This window comes from Acomys minous (genome assembly GCF_964271855.1).
Source record: "Acomys minous genome assembly, chromosome: 13".
NCBI lineage: Eukaryota > Metazoa > Chordata > Mammalia > Rodentia > Muridae > Acomys > Acomys minous.
In genome coordinates, this window is record NC_140495.1 from 102,755,634 (window position 1) to 102,777,138 (window position 21,505).

Here is a 21,505-nt window from a genome sequence, read left to right on the forward strand (position 1 = left end):
TAGCCCCCAGTTTTCCAGTTCCACCAGAGGAGGGCTGAAGCTCTGACTCAGGGTGCCACAGATTGAAATCGGCTTCCCACAATCCTTCGGAGGGAACAGGCCCCAGAGGCCCCAGAGCAGCTGGCAGGGCATGGAGCAGATGGACCTAATCTTGGAAGCCTGCTGGGGTAGCTCAGCTCAGTCTCCAGGTGCTGGGATTAACCCTGAGAACCTAAAATAGCCGGGCGTGGAGGCGCATGTCTTAAATCCCAGCGCTCAGGAGGCAAAGGCAGGTGGATCACTGTGAGTTCGAGGCCAGCCTGATCTACAAAGCTATTCCAAGACAGCCAAGGCTACACACAGAGAAACCCTGTCTCGAAAAGAAAAAAAAAAAAAATAATAAGGAAAGGGTGCCTGTGGTGGTTGAATGCAGAACATGGCCTTGCAAGTGCTCCGTAAGAAGTGGATTCTAGGGGCCAGAGATGGCTTAGCAGTCCAGAGCACTTACTGCTCTTGCTGAAGACCCGGGTTCGGTTCCCAGCACCCATGTCAGGTGGCTCACAAACCACTTGTAATTCAAGCTCCAGAGGATCCCCTGCCACTGGTCTCATGGGCAGCAGCATTCACTTGCACATACTACACACAAGCACATACACCCACATGTAACTTTTAAAAATAAAACTAAATCCTTTTAGCCTGGTGTGGCAGCGTACAAATGCCTTTCATCCCATCACTCGGCAGATCTCAAGAGTTCAAGTCCACCCTGTCTACAGTGTAAGTTCCAGGAGAGCCAGGGCTACACAGAGAAACCCTGTCTCAACAAAACAACACACACACACACACACACACACACACACACACACACACACACGCACGCACGCACCAAATCTTTTTTATTATTTATTTTGATTTTTTAAAAATGTTTTCATGTTACATCCCAATCACCTCCCAGTCCCTCCCTCCCTCCCTCCCTCCCTCCCTCCCTCCCTCCCTCCCTCCTTCCCCTCCCTCACTCCCCTAGACCTCAGAAAGGGGAAACCCTTCTCCCCTAACATCTGACCTCAGCCTATCCAGCCTCATCTGGACAGCCTGCATCCTCTTCCTCTGTGGCCTGTCAAGGTCGCCCCATCAGGGAGAAGTGATCAACATATGGGGGCCAGAGTCCATGTCAGAGGTAGCCCCTCTTCCCCATAGTATGGGACCCCCAAGGAGACTGTGCTGCCTATCTACTGCATCTGAGCAGAGGGTCTAGGTCCTCACCATGCATGGTCCTTGGTTGGTGCATCAGTCTCTGCAGCCTCCCCCACCTCCTCTGCCCGGATCTGTTGGCTCCACTGATCTCCTTGTGGAGCTTTTGTGCCTCCAGGTCCTTCTATCCCCCAACTCTTCCATAAGACTCCCTGTGCTCCGCCCCAAAGTTTGGCTGTGAGTCTCAGCATCTGCTTGGCTCCCCTGCTGGGCGGAGTCTTTCTGAGCACCTCTATGGTAGGCTCCCATCCTGTTCCTTCACAAATCCCCTTTTTAAGAAGTGGATTCTAGGGCCCGAAGAGATGTCTCAGTGGTACTTGCTCATCTTGCAGTGGACCTGAGTCGAATCCCCAGGATCCATAGCAGCTCGCAAGCACCTGTAATTCCAGGTCCAGCAGGTCTGACGCCGCCTTCTAGCCTCGTGGGCACCTGAATGCATGGAGCACGCTTACAAACAAGCAGGAAAATCCACATTTTAAAAAAAGTGGATTCTACTGCAACTACCCCCCTTCTTTTAACCCCTCGTTGGCCTTACAACCTGCCTGTTAAGGAAGACACTAACAAAACGTGTAACCATGTGTAATGAGTATATACAGCTTGGCTAGTGCAAAGCTACAAAGTACAACCAAGAATAAAAGGGCAATGACAGGTTTATTAGCTGCAGCCAGTAAGGGGAGCCCTACCATTATTCCCAAAGCAGTGCCCTCCCAGAGGACTGTAGGGATCTCATTGAAGAAACCTATAAACTTGCTATGGGAAAGCCCTTCAGAGACAGAGGGAACATTTCTGAGCATGCACAGTTTAAGGTCACAGTACAAAGAAAGACAGGAGTCAAGGTTCTGGGCATACTTAGCCTGAGATCATGGACCATCCATATATTAAGGCTTTACTAACGTTAAGATAGTGAACAGGAACACTTCTGAAAGGTCTAGTTTTGCCACATAGTTTACCATGAAAAAGAAACTGCAAAAGCGCAGTAATATAAGAGTTTGCCACCAATGGTGCCTCCCTTGTGTGGTGGCTAACTAAACTCAGGAGGTTTCTGGGGCTTAATTACAAGAACTCACAAAACTTGTGCCTGGTTTTCTTTAGATGAATCTCATCCTAGACGCATCAGGTACAGGTAGCTCCGTGTAAAATGCCCCACCATGCTGAGACCACACTCCAGCCTTCCAATTGTGTAATCCCTCAGAGCAACTCAAGTCTCAGCTCTATGGGACTGGTGACCTCAGCTGACACTGTATGGAAGAAAGAGTTAGCCAGCCAGAAGCCTAACTCCCTGCATGCATGAGGTGTAATAAAATATAGTCGGGCTTTCCCACCCCATCTCCATCCATCCCTACATTTTGGGATAGCTTGCAGCCATAGCAACTGTTAGTGAGAGTGTATCTTTCCTATGCATGTGGAACTAGGCAGTGGAAATCACTGGTGAGAGAATTCTAGCCAGTTCTTAAGGTCTTTAATCATCTCTGGCAGCTATGAGAAAACTTCGTGAAATTTATTAAATGGAAGGTTTACAATTGATTATGACTTATGAGGGATCCGACAAAGGTTAAGTGATCCAAATTGCCATGCAAAAGATACTCTGCTAAATTTTGAAGATGCTCTTAGAAAAAGAGTAAGGATTGGGGATTCAGACACAAGTTTTCTGCTTTAATAAACACTATTGGTTTATTTGGTTTGTAGTTCTGGAGGCGGGAAAGGCCAAGAACAAGGGCTACACGCAGCAGTCCTCCTGCGGTGTAGCGACAGCAGGAGAGAGTGCTAGAGAAAGCCGGATTCACTTTCATAACAAACACACTCTGGTAACACAAACACAGCAGCGATAAGGGCACCAGTCCTGTCATGGGAGAAAACATCCAACCGTAGTCACTCTTCCGAGTCTACCATGACGTACATCTTCTTTTCCCCCTTTGGCCATTATCTTTCCTACAAGACTTGTTTTAAATACAGATAGAGGTGAGGGCTGGGAACAGAGTTCAGTTGGTGCAGTGGTTGCCTGGCACCCATGAAACCCTAGTTTACCCCAGCACCTGCATAGAACAGGCATAGCAGCATATGCCTTAATCCTAGCAAGCAGAGGCGATGGATTCATAAGAATTCAAAGTTCAGCTGGGCAGTGGTGGCACACACCATTAATCCCAGCACTTGGGAGACAGAGGCAAGTGGATCTCTGAGTTCAAGGCCAGCCTGGTCTACATAGAGACTCCCAGACTGGCTAGAACTACACACACACACCCACAAACACACACACACACACACACACACACACACACACACACACACACGGGTCAGGGGTGCATACACCAAGAATCCGGATCTCAAAAAAACAAACAAATAAAAGGTCAAGGGCATCTTGGCTACATAAGACCATACCTAAAACTAAAATAAATAAGTAAATACAGAAAGTAATTCAACAACTATACATATATATATATATATATATATATAATTTACAAAAATAAGTATCACTGAAAAGTTACAGGTTTAGAAAACCAGACATGGTGGTGCATGGTTTTAATGCCAGCAGCACTCAGGAGGCAGGTAGAGGATCTCTGAGTTTGCTACTGGAGACTGTCTCGGGCTTACATACATACTGGACAACGGCTGGGTCCTGGCAAGCCTTTGTGTTAACTGGACACAGTGAGAGTCATCTGGAAGAGGACCGTGAGTTGAGAAAAATGTGTCCATCAAGTTGCTGCCGGCAAGTCTGTGAGCATTTTCTGGATTAGTGACTAATATGGGAGGGCCCAGATCCCCGATCCTGGCCAGGAGATCCTGGGTTCTATAAGACTGTAAGAGGCAGAAGATCAGGGAGTTTGCTGTGAGACTGTGCCTCCTAGTAATGGCAGAACCCGCACCCCTAAAATCTCACCAATACGGCTGCGCAAGCATGAGTTGAACAAGGATGACACTAGTGCCACTGGATTGGGGACACCAGTTCCACTGGATTGGGGAAAACCCGGGAGACCCCAACCCTAGGCAACCCTAGGCAGCTGAGGAAACCTAGGAGTGGGAGAGGTGAGCTTCCCCGGGAAAGAGCATAATAATTAGTTGTCCAGTGCCAAATACCCAGCCCTGAAAACATGTATACAGGTAACATGATAGGGACTGAGTAAGTTATATTTAGAATATATATATTTATATACAGATGTTTATATAAAAATGCACACAGTAACAATGAGTGAAAAGAGTCCGTGCGCTTAAAGGAGAGATGGGAAGGGCATATGGGAAGATTTGGAAAAAATAAGGGAAGGGAAAACTGTAATTATATTTTTTAAATGTCAAAAATAATGCGTTGAAGGAAAACGAGTTAAGGAATAATATCTAAAAAGAATCTGTAGTGTTTGATTCGCTGGAACAGAGGAATCAGCTGGGATTAACAGGAGGCCAGAGTTACCACAGTGAAACCTTTGCTTTACCGGGACCATTGATGCTGGTCAGCTGGGGCTGAACCATTAGCAGTGACTTAAGAGACCAGCACCGCTAGGCATGGTGGCACACGCCTATAATCTCAGCACTTGGGGGAGGCAGAGGCAGGTGATCTCTGGGAGTTTGAGGCCAGCCTGGTTTGCAAAGCAAGTCCAGGACAGCCAAGGCTACACAGAGAGACCCTGTCTCGAAAAACCAAAACCAAAACCATCCAAACAAAAGAGACCAGTGTCACTTAAAATGAACCCTTCTGTGCGTATTTCTTCAGGGTCAGCACACAGAAGCTGCGGTCGGAGCGGGTGAGGCTACACGTCATGCCGTAAGGGGTCATGGAAAGCAGCTGAGGCTTGGCGCTGGGCAGCAGGCCTTGAGGTCCTGAAGAGCGGCCAGGCGAGGCCAATGAGAAGGGTGGGCCACAGCTGCAGTGGACTCCAGCATATTGGAGATTCCAGAACCGTGGGACAGCGGCAGCCATAGTGTGGAACCAGCCTGAGTCCATGAGGTGATATGTTGTAGAGGGCAGAGCTGGCGAAGCGGAGCTGCCCCAGGCTCTTCGGAGCCCTGAAGATGTGAGTAGGACCCAGAATTGTTTTATATTGTTGGACTTTGGTCTGATTGTGACTGTGCCCTGGTTCTTCCTCCACACCAACCCCCAGACAGAGCTTCTCTGTGTAATAGACCTGGCTGTTCTGGACTCGCTCTGTAGACCAGGCTGGCCTTGAACTCACGAACATCTGCCTGCCTCTGCTCCCTAGTGGTGGGACTAAAGGCGTGCACCACCGCGCCCAGCTGGCTCTTCCTTCTTGAAGAAAGTATTTAACTTATCTTTTATTTTACAGGAGCCTACAGTTGAGAGTCTTTGGACTTTTAAAAAAGACTTTCAAAAAGACATTTTTAGAAACTTGGACTTTTTAAAGTGTTAAAGATTTAAGACTGTGGGAGTTCTAAAGCTGCCTATGTTTTATATTATGCTAATATGATCTTGTGGGGATAAACAAAAAAGGATTACGGTTTGATAGTAATGCATTGGTGTGAAACTGACTAGAAGCCAATTGTCCTGGTTATATTTTTGTGTTAACTTGACACAAAAACCTCAACTGAGAAAAACACCTCCATCACCTTGGCTCTGGGTAAGTCATTAATTTTTTAAAATATCATTTTCATGCATATGCCTGATTTGCCATATATATAGAGAGAGATATAGATATAGACGTAGATAGTTATATTTGTCTGTGCACCACATGATGCAATGCCTGCAGAGGCCAGAAGAGGATGTCTTATCCCAGCCACCATGTGGGCACCGGAAATAAAATCTAGATCTTCCAGAAGAACAGTCAATGATTCTAATAACCCTGGGGCATTTTATTAATGATTGATGTAGGAGGAGGGCCCACTTCACTGTGGTCAATGCCACCCGAGCAGGTGGTCCTGGGTTATATAAGAAAACAGAGCTGGGCGTGGTGGCGCACGCCTTTAATCCCAGCACTCGGGAGGCAGAGGCAGGGGGATCGCTGTGAGTTTGAGGCCAGCCTGGTCTACAAAGTGAGTCGAGGACAGCCAAGGCTACACAGAGAAACCCTGTCTCAAAAAACCAACCAACCAAACAACAACAACAACAACAAAACAAAACCAAGTAGGCTAAGCTTTCTTTCTTTTTTTTTTCTTTTTCCTTTCTTTCTTTTTTTTTTTTTTTACTTTGAAATAGGTTCTTTTTTTTTAAATATTTTACATAATCTTTAATTTATGTGCATTGGTGTGAGGGTGTCAGATCTTAGAGTTACAGACAGTTGTGAGCTGCCATGTGGGTGCTGGGAATCAAACCCGGGTCTTTTGGAAGGAGCAGGCATTGCTCTTAAGCACTGAGCCATCTCTCCAACCTCCTGAAATAAGTTCTTTCTTATTTGACCAGACTGGCCTTGAGTTCATGATCCTCCTGCCTCAGGTTCCTGAGTAGCTGGGATTACAAGCCTGTCCCTAAAGAGCCAGCATAAACACCCTTTCTGTTCCCATAAAGACAGGGACATTTCCTGCCCTGCAGTGTGCAGAGGTGGCATTGCACCACAGTTGGAACTTGAACCCTAAAGGAAGTCCCAAGCTCAGGCTTTAGCTCTGACACTGACCAGTGGCATAACTAGCAATCTTCCTTTGACCCTCGGGTTCCCTCGTGGTGATGAAGAGATGCCTTTTCCCTGTACAGGCCAAACTTAAGAATGACTGGCCTCCTTCCCCTGGTCAGGGAATGTCATGTTTCCTTTGATGCATTCTGAGTGCTTTGCAGACCAAGATGCTCCCCCTTAAGCAAGCACTCGGGGCTCCCATAAGCAGCTCCAAGCCTGGAACGTGCATGTCAGTCACCTTTCCTACCTCTAGACCCTAGAGCGCTGCGCACTCATGAGTGGCCCTCCTATCACTGGAGCTGTCAGGCCTGAGTGCTGAGCACATGGCCCCTGCAGGGGTTCCCTGCCTGGGGTGGACACACAGCTATCATGCTAGGTGCAGAGCACTGGGGCACATGTGTCACTATGCCAAAGGTGGGGGACGTCACTGGTACTTATGTTGCAAAGTTGGTCTTGAAAGACACCTGGCTCCTCACTGGGTTCAGTGGCCTGTCTTGTATCCCCACTGCACTGCCTAGGGACAGGTCACACACGCAGACACACACATCAGACATACACACACATAGACACACACACCCAACACATGCACATGCATATAAGCACACACAAAAACACATTTGTAGAACACACACAAAAGCACACATGCCCACACACGTACATAAACACAACAAACACACACACATGCACTGTATACCCACTATGTTGCCTAGTGACACGACATACACCACACACGTGTGCACGCATGCGTGCGTGCGCGCACGCACGCACACACACACACACACACACACACACACACACACACACACACACGCATGCCACCAATAACCCAGCACACAGACTGAAACTGAAGCTATCAAAGCAAGGGCTAAGCAAACATGAACTTTGTTATTAAGGCAGCAGGTGGCCTCTCTCTGGGAGAGTCAACAGGCATTGGTGACTGTGATCCTTGGAGGGTGAGTTTTTGTTTTAAAAGCTCTGGTTACATAAAACCTGTCTCTGTCTGTCTTTGTGTGCTGTGGCTCATCAGGAGGAAGTGCCACACAGACAGGAAGCCGGTGGGAATAACAGGGAACAGTGGCAGCCAAGGCTGTGCCAGGGACCACTCGGAGGCTGAATTCAGAAACACGTTGCAAAAATCCTGCTCAGGAAATCTTGAAGAATGCTTCAATAGGTAAAGAGGACATTAGTTAAATACGTGACATAAAAATATTACATAAAGGATAACAATTGAGATGTCATATGAATAAATTAATAAAATATATTTTAAAATATTACATAAATATAATAAAAATACATTATACGCACGTACAGAAATGTCAGATAAAACCCATTGTATGTAATTAATATAGGCTCTAAAAGTTATATAAGATATACTCAGAAGCACAATAATTTTAAATGCTATGCATGCTAACATATTGCAAAATATACCAACTTACTCAATTTTATTCCTTTAAATTTTAATTAATTTATTTAGAGTCTCACTAAGTAGCTTTGGATGGCCTAGAAGTCACTTTGTAGACAGACAAGGCTAACCCTGAACTCATAGAGACCTTTGTGCCTGTGCATCTCACATGCTGGGATTAAAAACATGCGCCACCATGCCCAGCTGGCTACTTTAAGATCTAATCCCCACAATAGTTTGTCCTCCCTATAACTTGATTATTTTATCATTTTCCATTTATATTAACACCCAGTTGCATTATTAGATTCTAATTATTCCATATTTAAGTCTGTGAAGGTGGTCAACTTCTCCCCACTTCTGCCACGCTCAGTGGAGCTCTATCAAAATCAAGCTGTAGACCTCTCAGTTTTTGTAGATCTGGCACTCAACTGTTCACCTGGAAGGATGTAGCTGGATGCTGTATGATATTCTGGGAGCACAGCATCCTAAATCACGGACAAAGATAAAGCTACAGTATTGTGTGGAGAATAATGTTTCCCACTGAGTTAAAAAACAAAACAGGATAGGGGGAGCCTGAAGGTTTTTTTTTTTTAACCTTAAATGTGCTATGATTTGATGGCATCTCCCAGATTCTTTAAAAAATAAAAAATAAAAGTTTTAAAAGTATAATTAAAACAAATACAGAAGAGCTCCACAAAGGTAGAATGCAGTTTTTCTTTGGACATCTTCACCAGCATTAGTTAAAATATCTCTCTCTCCCTCTCTCTCTCTCTCTCTCTCTCTCTCTCTCTCTCTCTCTCTCTCTCTCTCTCTCTCTCTCGGGCTTCGAGAAATTTCATGAGTCCAAGTACACCTGATGCAGCAATGGCTCACAGGGTAGCTTCACGTGGCTGCGCCTCACGCCCCCACCTCCAGCCGTTTCCCAGACACAAATACAAAAACAATAGTCCTGTTGTTGTTTGCACTGGGCCCTTTTGTTACTCTCTGGCTCTGCAGATGCGGTGTGGAGAAATGGCAGGACCCTGCTTTCCGCTCCGAGCTCCTCAGTGGGTGTGGTCTTCCGGGTTTACTGACTTCCAGACGGAGACAGATGTTTTCGTGGAATTTGGAACAAAAATAATTAATGGTGATACGTGTGCATGGATACATTCTATACCAACTGGGCGCGGGAGGACTCTCGGACTCACAACACTCGAGCGGGCCTATGATTCGGCCTGCATGATGGCTCCCAGCGTGTCTGGCTCAGGAGGGCACCACTGTTGTTTGTCCCTCCTTGTTTTCTCTGACTGAACAGTTTGTGTGGCCCTCACAGTTTCAGGCTCATCTGATAAGACATGCCCAGCAGCTCTTGTAACATTAGTAGCCAGGTGCTTCAGGCTACGCATGAATTCACGCCAACTGCACGTGCACATGTAAACTCATAGGCTACTCAAGAGGAGAGCTCTGAGATGCTATGGCTCCCGGCTGGGCAGCGGCCTCTTGCTGGGCAGGAAGGCAGTTGGCTCTTGTCCTGTTCTTCACACTGGAGCGTTTGTCTTTTCCTCTGCTTCCTTCAGAACACAGACCCCCATTCTCTCCGGCAAGGTCATCAGGCACTGTATCCAGCCTCATGAACAGCTTGGTGTTGGAAGCCTTTGTGTGAGAAAACAATGCTGCCTTTCCTCTTGCGAATATCAGGCCGGGGTAGCCTCTTCCTCCCACTGATCAGATCCAGGGTCTTGCTGAATGTGTGGGGATGGGGCTGAACGCACGGAACCTCTCAGGCACCGGAAATGATTGCGGCCAAGATGGCGGACACTCTGGATCTCCTAAGAAAGCTGCCTGCAGGCCCAGGAGGAAAAGTGCCTTTTCCAATATGTCAGTCCTGGAACCCAGTAGACTGGGTGCCCGAGAGCCAACTCCTCCAGTTCCCTTTGTCATTGTGGCCTCACCACTCAACCACATGGGTTCCAATGACATCCAGACATGTTGTAAAACATACAAAGCGGGATTTGAACCTTCACTACTAGCTCCCAAACCTTCCCAAAGTCCCGTGACTGGATGTGGGTCAGTTCCATTGGTGATCAATGCAATCTGTAACTTGCTTTTCGCTCTTGTCAGCTGCCCTCACGATCCACAACTGGTATATTCTATCAGGGACGCTCAGGATCTCTCCTCTCTCTCCAGTGGCAGCCGTTCTGGTGCTCCTGCCTCAGATCTGTCTGAGACCCTCAGAGGATCTCTGCTACTTTCATTGGGGGTGGAGGGTCTGCTCTCATGTCTTCTGCCTCAGATCTCTGCTTGTTATACTGGAAGTGGCTAGTCTTGCTCTCTGCCTGTCACGTCACTTTCCTGAGTTGGACTTCCCTCCAAGATGTAGAACTCTTTGTCCATTTCACAGTATCCAGAGATGGCCACCCATCACCCAAGGCTCCTGTAATATTTGTGGGGGCTCATCTGGGATTTGAAGACACACACACACACACACACACACACACACACACACACACACACACTGAGATTTGATGTTCTCTACTTAAAGTCAGTGTAACTGACTGCAAATGGCCGTGGAGGGCTTAGAGATACCTCGATCATCTGGGTACCCCGAGAACCTCACAAAGTGAGGGACTCTTCCCAACCATGATTAATTATCACGGCCAACCCCCTTAGTCAGCTCCCTTTTATTTTCTGTTGGGGACTAAGAAGAATAAGCGACCTAATCGTTGGGAACCAGTGAATTCTATCTCTTATAGGGAAATGGCAATTTGCCCCTGTAAAAGGGAAGGACTAGAGCACGGCTTTATGCCTGTACCTCAAAGCTAAGAGATGCAGCCTTCTTTCATCAGGGAAAGGGTACATTCCCTCGTAGGAGAGCTTTAGTCTACCCCTAATGTGTCTGGTCAACTTCTTGGTCCCTGTGATGTTCAGGTGACTTTTGTCATTTAGCTCCTCCCACGGCCTCTCTAAACATGAGGGTAAACGGGACATGCTGTGGCTCTACTATCCTCTTCTTACTTAGTGAGCCTGGGCCAATGCTTCTGCATGACTTGTCAGTAGGACTACTCACTTCTGGGCAAGAGCCCACACTAGTCGAGAGCCATCTGAAGCTCATGTGTGGTGTTGCCGAAGATGGCCAACGGGAACACAGACTGCTGTCTGGGCCCACTTCGTGCCTTGACAAGGGGCACACTTTTTTTTTCCCCTGTGTGAAGAGCCTCACACAGGCTACTTTGAAAACATTTATGGCTTAAACAACTCATAACCTTTTACCAGGGTGGAGAGAGAGAGAGGCCCAAGACAGAGGTGGCACATCTTCGGTCTTAACAAAGGCTTTCCCGTCGGTGCAACAAGTAATCAATGTACTGCATGTTGACCCCCAGGTATAAGCACTGCACAGCACCAACACTCACAGCATGCCACGCCTATAGGAGGGGCCAGGGAGCTGGCAGGTGAGCAAGATGCTGGAGAGGTCTCCTTGGAAGCCAGCCACAGCCACAGCCTCCTGCACTCAGCACTAGAAGCTTCCAGCTGTTGGTTGCATATCTGCCGTTTAAATCAATCCCTCCATGGCTCGCTCCTCTTTCCACCCCCAAGCCTTGCCTTGGGAGCCACATCAATATTCACGCAACAAATTTAAAAGGCACGGAGAAGCTGACTCCACACTTCCTGCCCATCAGGCCCATTTCCTTTCTAGATCACATCCAATTGTGGCTGCCCAGTAGCTCCCCAGGGTACCCAGTCAATGGGGCCCTGTATGCAGGCCTGCCTGGCCAGCTTCTCCCTACCCTTGGCCCCCATTGGCAGCTTTAGCCTGCAGTGGACTGCGCCAAGCCCACACCCAGTCTTCTCTGGAGGAGGAATAAGAAGCTGCTCTGTGTGCACTCCTGCCACTCGGCCACTGACGCTAGAAAGGGACCAGCAGCAAAAGGTGACCAGGAGGTGAGAAAGAGCCATTTACAGAGGATTCAAGAAAAAAAAAAGCATTTTCTTTCCTTTGGAGGGTGAGGGGTAAAAGGGGGATAGGGTGGGACTAGAGCTTTTTTAAAAATTGTTTTAATGCCCTTTGGAGACATTTGGCAGCATTTCAAAACTGCCGACGACATTCTGTGACTTAAGGCTGCCTTTGCTGTGTTCTTATGACTGTTGTTGACATGGACTGTGCTGGTTTAGTTCTCCTTAAGCCCAGGGAAGACTTAGGTCATTTTTAATGATTCAGAGTGACGGCTGAGGTTTTCTGAGACGGCACACGGTGCTTCTCTAACTCCTAAGCGGAAGGCTTTTCTTTCCTGGCACAGGGCTACCCCAAATTCTCCACCAGAGCTCTCTTTTGTGGGAAGGGGGGCAGCTTTTCTTGGGGCCCTGGAGCACCCCTTGGAGCTTTTCCAGCTTCCATATTTGAAATGCAAAGAGCTATTTCTCCAGCCACTAGTCAAAAAAAAAAATTGCAGAATGGCTAAATCTTCTCAAATAATTATGAATTACCACAAATAAGTGGGGGTTAGGAGTGGCTTCTGATTTTCCTGTTATCCCCTCCTGGGGAGGGGCAGTCTCTGTGACAATCTCTTACCCTATAGACAGCATCATTTAAAGAAGCTCAGGTCCTGTATTTTCTTTATAAAAGACTAACGCAGAATGTTCAAATGGGTGTTCGCTTCCATTTGTCTTAGAAGACAGAATAAGTCAATAGTCTTTCAGTTGAAAAGAAGAATAGGGGGAAATTTTGAATTTGTAATGTGAAAAAAAAATCAAATTTTATGGAGTTTTCTGGCATACGGGATATGTGTCGCTCCCTTTATTTTTAAGCCTTAGTCCTTATCCACAAAAAAAGATCCCATAGCTTTCCCCTCCCCCAGGCACTAGGACTTTGAGAAGTATCGATGTGATTCAGAATTTCTCGGGATTTTTAAATCAATTTTTTAAGAACCAATAACTGTGCTAAGTGTGAGCAACATTTAGGGAGTGGAGGCCAGAAAGATCCTGATTTAGAAGAGAGCCTGGGTCAAGGAGGCCTCATCTCAACCTCAAAGAAAGAAAGAGAAAGAGAGAGAGAGGGAGGGGGAAGGGAGGGAGGGGGAAGGGAGGGAGGGAGGAGGGAGGGACGGAGGGGAAAGCAAGCAAGCACTTCTGTCACTCCCTCTCCACTGCACTAAACTTATTTCCTCTCATTAAACAAATAAACAAAACAGTAACTGGGACTGGAGAGATGGCTCAGCCTAGCATCCACGTGAAAGCTCACAACTGTCTGTAATTCCAGGGATATGTCACCCTCTTCCGGCCTCTGCAGGCGCCAGGCATGCACACAGTACAGAGACACACATGCAGGCAACCCCCCCCCCCATACATAAGGTTTTGTTTTAACTAAAAGACCAACGGTAACTGAAAACTCAAGTGAAGAAACCAAATGAGAATAAAGCATTATTTAGTCCCTCTAGGTTTTTGGACTTCTCTGAGGTATTTTGGGTGTCTTTGGAAAGTACACGCAGAACAAAGCATCAAAGAGCAAAAAACAGGTAAAACCCTTCAATTTGTTTCCCTCGAGAAACCATTAATAAACTGTTTTAAAAGTTACTAAAATTTTGTTCTAAGATGTAACATGGAAATGACTTCTCAACTTTTTTATTGTTTGTTTGTTTGTTTGTTTTTAAACTATGACAGTGCAGGTTCTGACTTAAGGATCAGGACTCAAGGCCAGAGCCATCAACTGTCTCTGCCTAAGTAGCTGTTTCCTGAAATGAGCCACAAGCCGCCTTGGTTAACTGGGTCACTCCGAGACCTGAGCAGCCCTCCCTGCGTACTCTCCAACCCATGGCTGTTGCATCAGATGCTGGCTGGAAAGGCTGCTTGCTTCTCACAGGCATGCCTGTTCACAAAGATGTCGCTGTATTCTAAGGCCAGGCGACGGAGTAAGCATGGGACGCCTGGCTATGCCTCGGTCTCCCTGTGTCAGGACACCAGTAGAAACAGATGACCTTGGGGTACATTCTGGAAGGTCATTTCACTGTTTTTTTTTTTTAATTAGTAGTATGACCTTTATTTTACAGATGAATTCTACAGTGTTTTTTTGTTTGTTTGTTTGTTTTTTGTTTTTGCCAAAAAGCATCTCACTCATATTTTTATTTAAACAGCTTAAATTTACATATTAATTCAAATGAAAATAAGCTTGTTGTCTTAGTGAGGGTTTCTGTTGCTTCAAGGAAACACCATGACCAAAGAGCAACCTGGGGAGGAAAGGGTTTATTCCACAGTTCATTATCACAGGAAGTCAGGACAGGAACTGAAGCAGGATAGGAGCCTGAGGGCAGGAGCAGAGGCAGAGGCCATGGAGGGGTGCTGCTTACAGGCTTGCTCAGCCTGCTTTCTTCTAGAACCCAGGACTACCAGGCCAGAAATGGAGCCACCCACAGTGGGCTGGGCCCTCCCCCATCAATCACTAAGAAACTGCCTTACAGATGGATTTTAGGGAGGCATTTCCTCACGTGAGGCTCCCTCCTCTCAGAAAGGGCTTGTAAGACCCTAGGAAGGATCTTACTACCTGGAGGTCCCAATTGAGAGACACCGAGACTGGCTCAGTGCAAAAGCAAGAAGCTTTATTGACCCAACGTGTTGGGGTCATCCTGCACCACAAGGAGAGGCAACCCCGAACAGCAAATTTGGCGGGTTTTTATACATTCATAACCCGGCAGCTTAAGCAACAGCAGTTAACACACTTCAGGATTGGCAGAACAAAGTTGACCTTTAAACTGATTGGTAAATTCAGAACAAGCGAGTGCCACAGTGTTATTTTGGACTTGGGACTTCCCCGCTTAGCCAGGTGGCCGGGGTCCTTAACATTTGTAGTTTTTCCTGGTAGGGAGGGGCAGGTGGGGCAGGTGGGGCAGCCTGTGGCAGTGGAATCTTATAGACTTTGGCCTACCTAGTTTTAACGGAGGGTCTTAGGCCTCATCTGGTTTCTTCAGGCTTTAGCAGTGTGGAGCGATATAAAACCAGCCAGGACACTCCAGTACTTGGTCCTCAGAATCTTTTGGAAGTGCCTGCATTTTCCTTCCTAAGGCCTGACATCATTGCTTTATGAGGATACTGTTTAACCACGCTTTTAAATTGTTCATCAATACTGAGTTGTTTATATTTACTTGCTACTAGTAATCTTAGTGTCCTTCTAAGTGCCCACCAGCTGATGCTATATTCTGGAAAGCCCCCCAGGATTGGGGCTGGCCACCAAGGAAACCTGAAATCACTCCATGATGCTCTGCATCAGCAGCTTTGCTAGTTTCTCATTGACCAAATCCAACCAACCAGAGGCCAGTGGTCTGGGAAACTTAATCCTGTGGCCCGCGGAACACAGAGAGAGGGGAAGTGGTGGGCCTGGGAGACAGAAGATGAGCTGTGGTCAGCGCGGATTCACGAGGTGCCTCTCTGCCCCTCCTCTGGGCTGAGGCTTGAAAGCAGTGCACTCAACTCGCCAAAAGCCGGAACAGAAAACATTGCAAGGGTCTCTTTCTTTGCAGCCTCCAGGATGTCTGAGCTGGAGAAGGCCATGGTGGCCCTCATTGACATCTTCCATCAGTACTCAGGAAAAGAGGGCGACAAACACAAGCTGAAGAAGTCGGAACTCAAGGAGCTCATCAACAACGAGTTGGCCCACTTCCTGGAGGTAGGCCTGACAAAACCCATCACCCAGCCGCACTGGGAGCGCCTCTAAGTCTGCTTCTGTCCTCTGGATACCCTGCGTCGCCGCTCCTGGGTATTTGCTCAAACAGCTAAGCCCTCAAGGTATTAGCTTAGGTGGGCTGTTTTTGTCCCTTAAATAAGGAGCCACAAGTAATGGAGGCACAGCAGGATAGTAAGCCACTCAGGAGTAACCCGTACGAGCTGTCAGCTGTGGCACACATGGCACACAACTGTCACGGTGGCACACGGCTGTAATCCTAGGACTTCAAAGGCGGAAGCAGGAGGCCAGCCAGGGCTATGCGGGGATAACAACTCACAAAACAAAAGCAAAACAGGGCCAGTGAGATGGCTTAGCGGGGTAGACACACTTGACACCAAGGCTGATGATCTGAGTTTGATCCCTGGGATCCACATGGTAGGAGAGAACCAACTCTACCCATTTACCATGGAATGCGTATGTATGCATGTGTACACACACACACACACACACACACACACACACACACACACACACGCACGCACACGCACACACAATTTTTTTTTTTAAAGCATGAGACATTCTGGGGAAAAAGAAATCCTTTGGTTTCTTCCCCAGCTGTCTGGTATTTACTACTACAGAGGTAAGAAATGCCAAGACATTAAATAAACATTTACTGATCACTCAATAATTCAATACTTGAGAGACACGGGCCTGCAAAGCAGCCGACCTAGCATATGCATGAGTGGACAGCTGACTGAGGGAAGGAGGGGGCTCCCCAGGATATATGACATTTGAAAAGATGTGAGATTAGTTTGGAGCCCACTTAGGAAGCTGGAGAAGGGTTCCTGGCAAGCTCCCTTCTTCTCGGGTACTTAGTATTCTGGTGGCAGAAGCCTTTGCTTCCCTACCCACTGTCTCTTCTGCCCTTGAATCAGCTTCCTAGTGTTTCAACGGCCCAGAAACCAAATGCTCATGTGGAAAAGACTTGTACTCCATCGGCCACCTAGTGCTCCCCTGGCCCCCTAAACCAAGGCTGGCTCGTGGCACGCCTTGAAGGAGACTAAAAGGCTGCTGGTATACAATGTGGCCTGCCACAGGGAGCACCCTGGGTCTTGGAAGAAGCAAATTGCAGAGGAAAGCTAGTTAGTGTTTGGCCAAGTGCCAATCTTCGGTGTAACTATATAGCACACCCTGTCACAGGGTAACAAGAAGCTGCAATCCAAGTTAACTGGGTATATGTTGATTCTTCTATTTTTATTTATTTATTTTATTTTATTTATTTATTTTGGTTTTTCGAGACAGGGTTTCTCTGTGTAGCCTTGGCTGTCCTGGACTCACTTGTAGGCCAGGCTGGCCTCGAACTCACAAAGATCCACCTGCCTGTGCCTCCCAAGTGCTAGGATTAAAAGCATGCGCCACCATGCCTGGCTTATATATTGACTTTTACAGACCCGGCTGGCTGAGGTTTTCCTTGCTCCAGTGCAACTAAATTATCTCCTTGCTGTGTAGGGAGGTAGCAGGCCTGTGGGCTTGCTGGAGAAATTTCCATATCTGTTTTGGGGATAAATTTCTCAGGCACTGAGAGCCATGGGCACAGCTACTCCGTGTGCATCATCAGCTACAGCCCCCCCCACCCCCATCCTACCTTTTGACTTAACGGAAGTCTTGATCTCTTTAAGGAGCACATAAGGATGGGATGAGCACGTCAAGCTCTCCACATATGATCAAAGTGCAATAGATGGCAGCTTAAAATACTCGTTACCAGCATGATTTTAGAACAGAAAAAAAATTAGCATGTAATGTCACACTCATTAATGGTAACTCATTATGATATCAGGGTGTCATACATGTTTGCTGGCCTGGTTTAACGGAAGCATCAGAAAAAGTCAACTTGGAGGAGGTAGTTTATGCTTTCTTTCTCTCTTTCTCTCTTTCTTTCTTTTTTCCTTTCTTTCGTTTATTTGAGACAGGGTTTCTCTGTGTAACAGCCCTGGCTATCCACGAACTCACTCTGTAGACCAGGCTGGCCTCGAACTCACAGAGATCCACCTGCCTCTGTCTCCCGCGTGCTGGGATTAAAGGCGTGTGCTACCACTGCCGGGCAGGAAAGCTTTGTTCTGGCTCGTGGTTCAGTGCGCAGTTGTCAGGCTCCACAGCTTCAGGGCTGTTGATGAGGGTGGCCATCACAGTAGCAGCCTTGCCATTCATCTGGCTTAGGCATCAGGAAGCCTACGACACCTCGGAAGCTACTTGTGAGGAAAAAGAACATGACAGATAGCAGCTCTGACACGCTCCCAAGTGGTACTCTAGTGAATGCTAAAATCCACATGGCCCCCAAGCACGTGCACACTTAGGAGCACTGAGTTCCTGCCTTCCTCGTCACTGACCTAGGCTGAGATGGACTGCACTTGTGTTCCAGGTGCAGGTTGTTTCCTCTTGTTCTCCATTTTAAAGTAACCCTGTCCTACCAGACCAAAGGAAAGAAGAGGAGAGCAGATTCCCACCCCCACCCCCACCCCCACTTCCTGTGGCTGACTGTCCCCCACTCCTACAAGGCTGCTACAGTTTCATTTCCTGTACTGGAGTTCTTTTCAGGTGCAAACTGTCAGCCGAGGACTTTTAATCCCATTTTGATGGCTCCGTATTCCATCTGAAGAGTGTCACCACCTTCTCTTTCTCCCTTTCCCGTAGGAAATCAAAGAGCAGGAAGTTGTGGACAAAGTCATGGAAACCTTGGATGAAGATGGAGATGGGGAATGCGACTTCCAGGAATTTATGGCCTTCGTCTCCATGGTGACTACAGCCTGCCACGAGTTCTTTGAACATGAGTGAGGCAGGGGGGAAAGGAGCTAAGATGTCCCTGCGGCAGACAGAAAGGGCAAAGAGGAAGCAGAGCAAAGGCCTGCAGGCTTCAAGGAGCTGAGCTCTCTAGACACATAGAACTATTTAGGAAGAGCTTGATTTGCTCTGAGAACGCAAACCCGAAACCCATCCCAAGGGCTGCTTTAAGCTAGCGCATCCTTCTTTCTGTTACCTTAGGCATTCCTGTGAGCTGACTGGTCCAGGGGAGACTGTTGGGTAGAATCACTTAGGGGACAAAATCAATGCTGCAGACCACCATGTCCCCGCAGAAGCGTCACGCGGAAGACTCAAAGCAGACAGCAGCTCTATAGGACGGCATTCCTAATGCCGCCAATACACCTACACACCCAGATCTGGGTCCACTGTCGCCTGAAGATGCCGCTCTTCCTTACAGCTGCTCACCATCTGTGCAAATGATGCTCAAGGAAGCAGATAGTGTGAGCAAACACACACCCTCCGCCAGCCCAAAGGAGCACAGCCACACCTAAGTCCCTTACCCCACTGTGAGCCGTGATTACTAAGTAAATATTCAATGCCAACAGTCCTAACTAGAACAGAAAGAAAGGAAGGAAGGAAGGAAGAAAGGAAGAAAGGAAGGAAAGGTCTCACAGATTAATTATTAACATTCTAACTCAGCACTGAGAATCAAAGTTCTATTCAGTGGACTTCTGCTTGTAGGATGACGACACTGTGGTCCCTGGGGGACACGTACACAGGAGGAGAGTGGCCAGAGCAGGATGTGTTGCTAGAGGCGGAAGGCTAGAGGCTGTCTTTCCGATGCTGAAGTCATGTCTGAGCTGCTGGTGCCTAGGGCTTGCTTACCGCTTGGTGAGGCTGAGAGTAAAGGACTGGAGGATGCGGAACTTGATGCTTTCTAGCCTGCATATTCAAATACTGAAGGTTCAAATAATCCAAGGTACAGATAAATAAAAACCACGCTGCAAATATGAAAAAGCCATTAGAGGACAATTCTAATTTCTCTTGCCCATCCCTTTTTTTTTGGTACTGTTATTATTACTACTTTTTTTTTTAAGAGAAGAGATTTAGAAATTCATGAAGTCAACTGAGCAATGCCCTTGCGTAAAATAAACACATTGTACGAATTCTCCATCACCACTGAACAAGAAATAAAAACAAAGTACTTACGAGACCAGGGCAAGGGCTGAAAACCCCTCAAGTGGGACTGCCTTGACCTCACCCTATCCTCAGACACTGCCCAAGGCTAGGTGAGAGGCAGCCAGGGCTTCAGGGGGCTCTAGAATGTTCACAGGCTGCACAGAATCAGACGCTCCCTGACCAGAGGGTATGCTGTGGCTCTTATAGGCAATTTTCTGGTGGCCTGGCTGGGTCACATGTTAGTTTTCTTGCCACTATGACAGAATGCCTGGCACAAGTAAAAAAGGAATGAAGATTTATTTAGCTCATGCTTTCGGAGGTTTCATCGTGGGCAGTAGGGCACAGTGGAAGAGCTCACACCACGGCAGATGGAGAGTAGAGGGGAAAGGACAAGAGAGTAGGTATACCTTCCAAGGGATGCCCCAGCGGCCTATGCCTTCCAGTCAGACTCCCCTCCTGGAGACCAAGTGGTCCAGGACATGAGCCTGTGGAAAATACAGAGCGGGCGCAGGAGGGTCCTGGGGACCAGAAGCAGAGAATTGGCAATGAACTGGGCTAGACTGTAAGAGGCACATGGTAGGTACTCTGGGACACAGGAGCTACCAGGACAGAAGAGCAGGAGCCATCAAAAGGGACTTCTGATGTCCTCTTGTCCCAGCCATATGCTGCAGTCCTCACACGACACTTCCACAGGGTTGGGGCATCTGCATATCCAAGCCTCCTGACCCTGTCAGGAGATGTGGTGACCATTTCCTCTTCAAGAGCCTCCTCGGAGACGACTGCCCATGTGACTGGAGTTGGGCACCAATTTCATGCCAATGCAAGCTCCCACGCTATGAATCACCCAGCCATAAATGATCCTCTATTTGCTGGCGGTGGGCGTGGCACTAGGTGCTGCCTCTGGTGCGTGGTGGGCTGCACTCACAGAGGTACCTGAGTCAACCCTGCTGAGAAGGGACACTCTAGAGCCAGGCCCTGGGGAGATGCTCTCAGGTGGCCAGATCTCTGCAGGGGTTCTGAGATCCACTCCAAACAGCCGGAGGCAAAGCAAAGCAGAGGAGCAGCTGAGGGAGGAAGCTCTAGTCTTTGACCACTAAGGTGGCCAAGAACAGCACAAAAGGAGATATCTCAGCCTGTTCCCCAGGGCAGTGACAGTGTGAGAGTGGTAACCAGTACTACTAAGTGGCTGGGACTGTGGCCTCTCCCATATGGCCCTTCTGGGGGTAATGGATAATCAGGCACCACAGCCATCACAAACTCTGACCTACCTATGCTACCAGGAGAACGGAGGTGAGGTGGACGTGCCACTGTGGAACTCAAAGTAGGCATCTGGGAGGTGACTCAGTGCGCACTGGTGAGGTGGTGTTGGCACAGCAGCACAGGAAGTGCTGCAGGCAGTTGTGCACACCACACAATGTTGTCATTAAGATGTAGAAAGAATGTATGTGACAGATTCAAAAGTCTGTAATTTATTAAGTACAAAAGCAGATTATAAAATAAGTATATGGTCCTAATTTTGAAAAAAAAATTAAAGGTTGAAAATCCCTGAGATTCCTGGCAATACTAAGGCTGCTATCACTCGTAAGGAGGACTGTAGAAGATTTTAAATTCCCTTTCTTACACTTTAATGTGTTTTTGAGATTTTATACGATAAGCATAATTGTTTTTTATATTTCTGAAAGAAATAATGCATAATAAAATACATCCTATTTGGGAAAAGTT

The 21,505-nt window shown here is 47.5% G+C and overlaps 1 protein-coding gene across 5 annotated transcripts; it reads left to right on the forward strand.

Annotated features, from left to right (window-relative positions):
* Nucleotides 1-11,877: 11,877 nt before the first annotated feature.
* S100B (S100 calcium binding protein B) lies at nucleotides 11,878-19,625 on the forward strand. 5 transcript variants are annotated; one of them, XM_084752451.1, is made up of 5 exons: nucleotides 11,878-12,096; nucleotides 13,581-13,667; nucleotides 13,813-14,060; nucleotides 15,663-15,808; nucleotides 18,497-19,625. In XM_084752451.1, exons 3-5 carry the CDS (start codon nucleotides 13,889-13,891, stop codon nucleotides 18,635-18,637), a joined length of 459 nt encoding a protein of 152 aa, XP_084608577.1. In that variant the 5' UTR covers nucleotides 11,878-12,096; nucleotides 13,581-13,667; nucleotides 13,813-13,888; the 3' UTR covers nucleotides 18,638-19,625. The 5 variants fall into 5 exon arrangements, with proteins under 5 accessions (XP_084608577.1, XP_084608578.1, XP_084608580.1 ...); XM_084752452.1 differs by having other exon boundaries at nucleotides 13,590-13,667; XM_084752454.1 differs by lacking the exon at nucleotides 13,813-14,060.
* The last annotated feature ends 1,880 nt before the right edge of the window (nucleotides 19,626-21,505 follow it).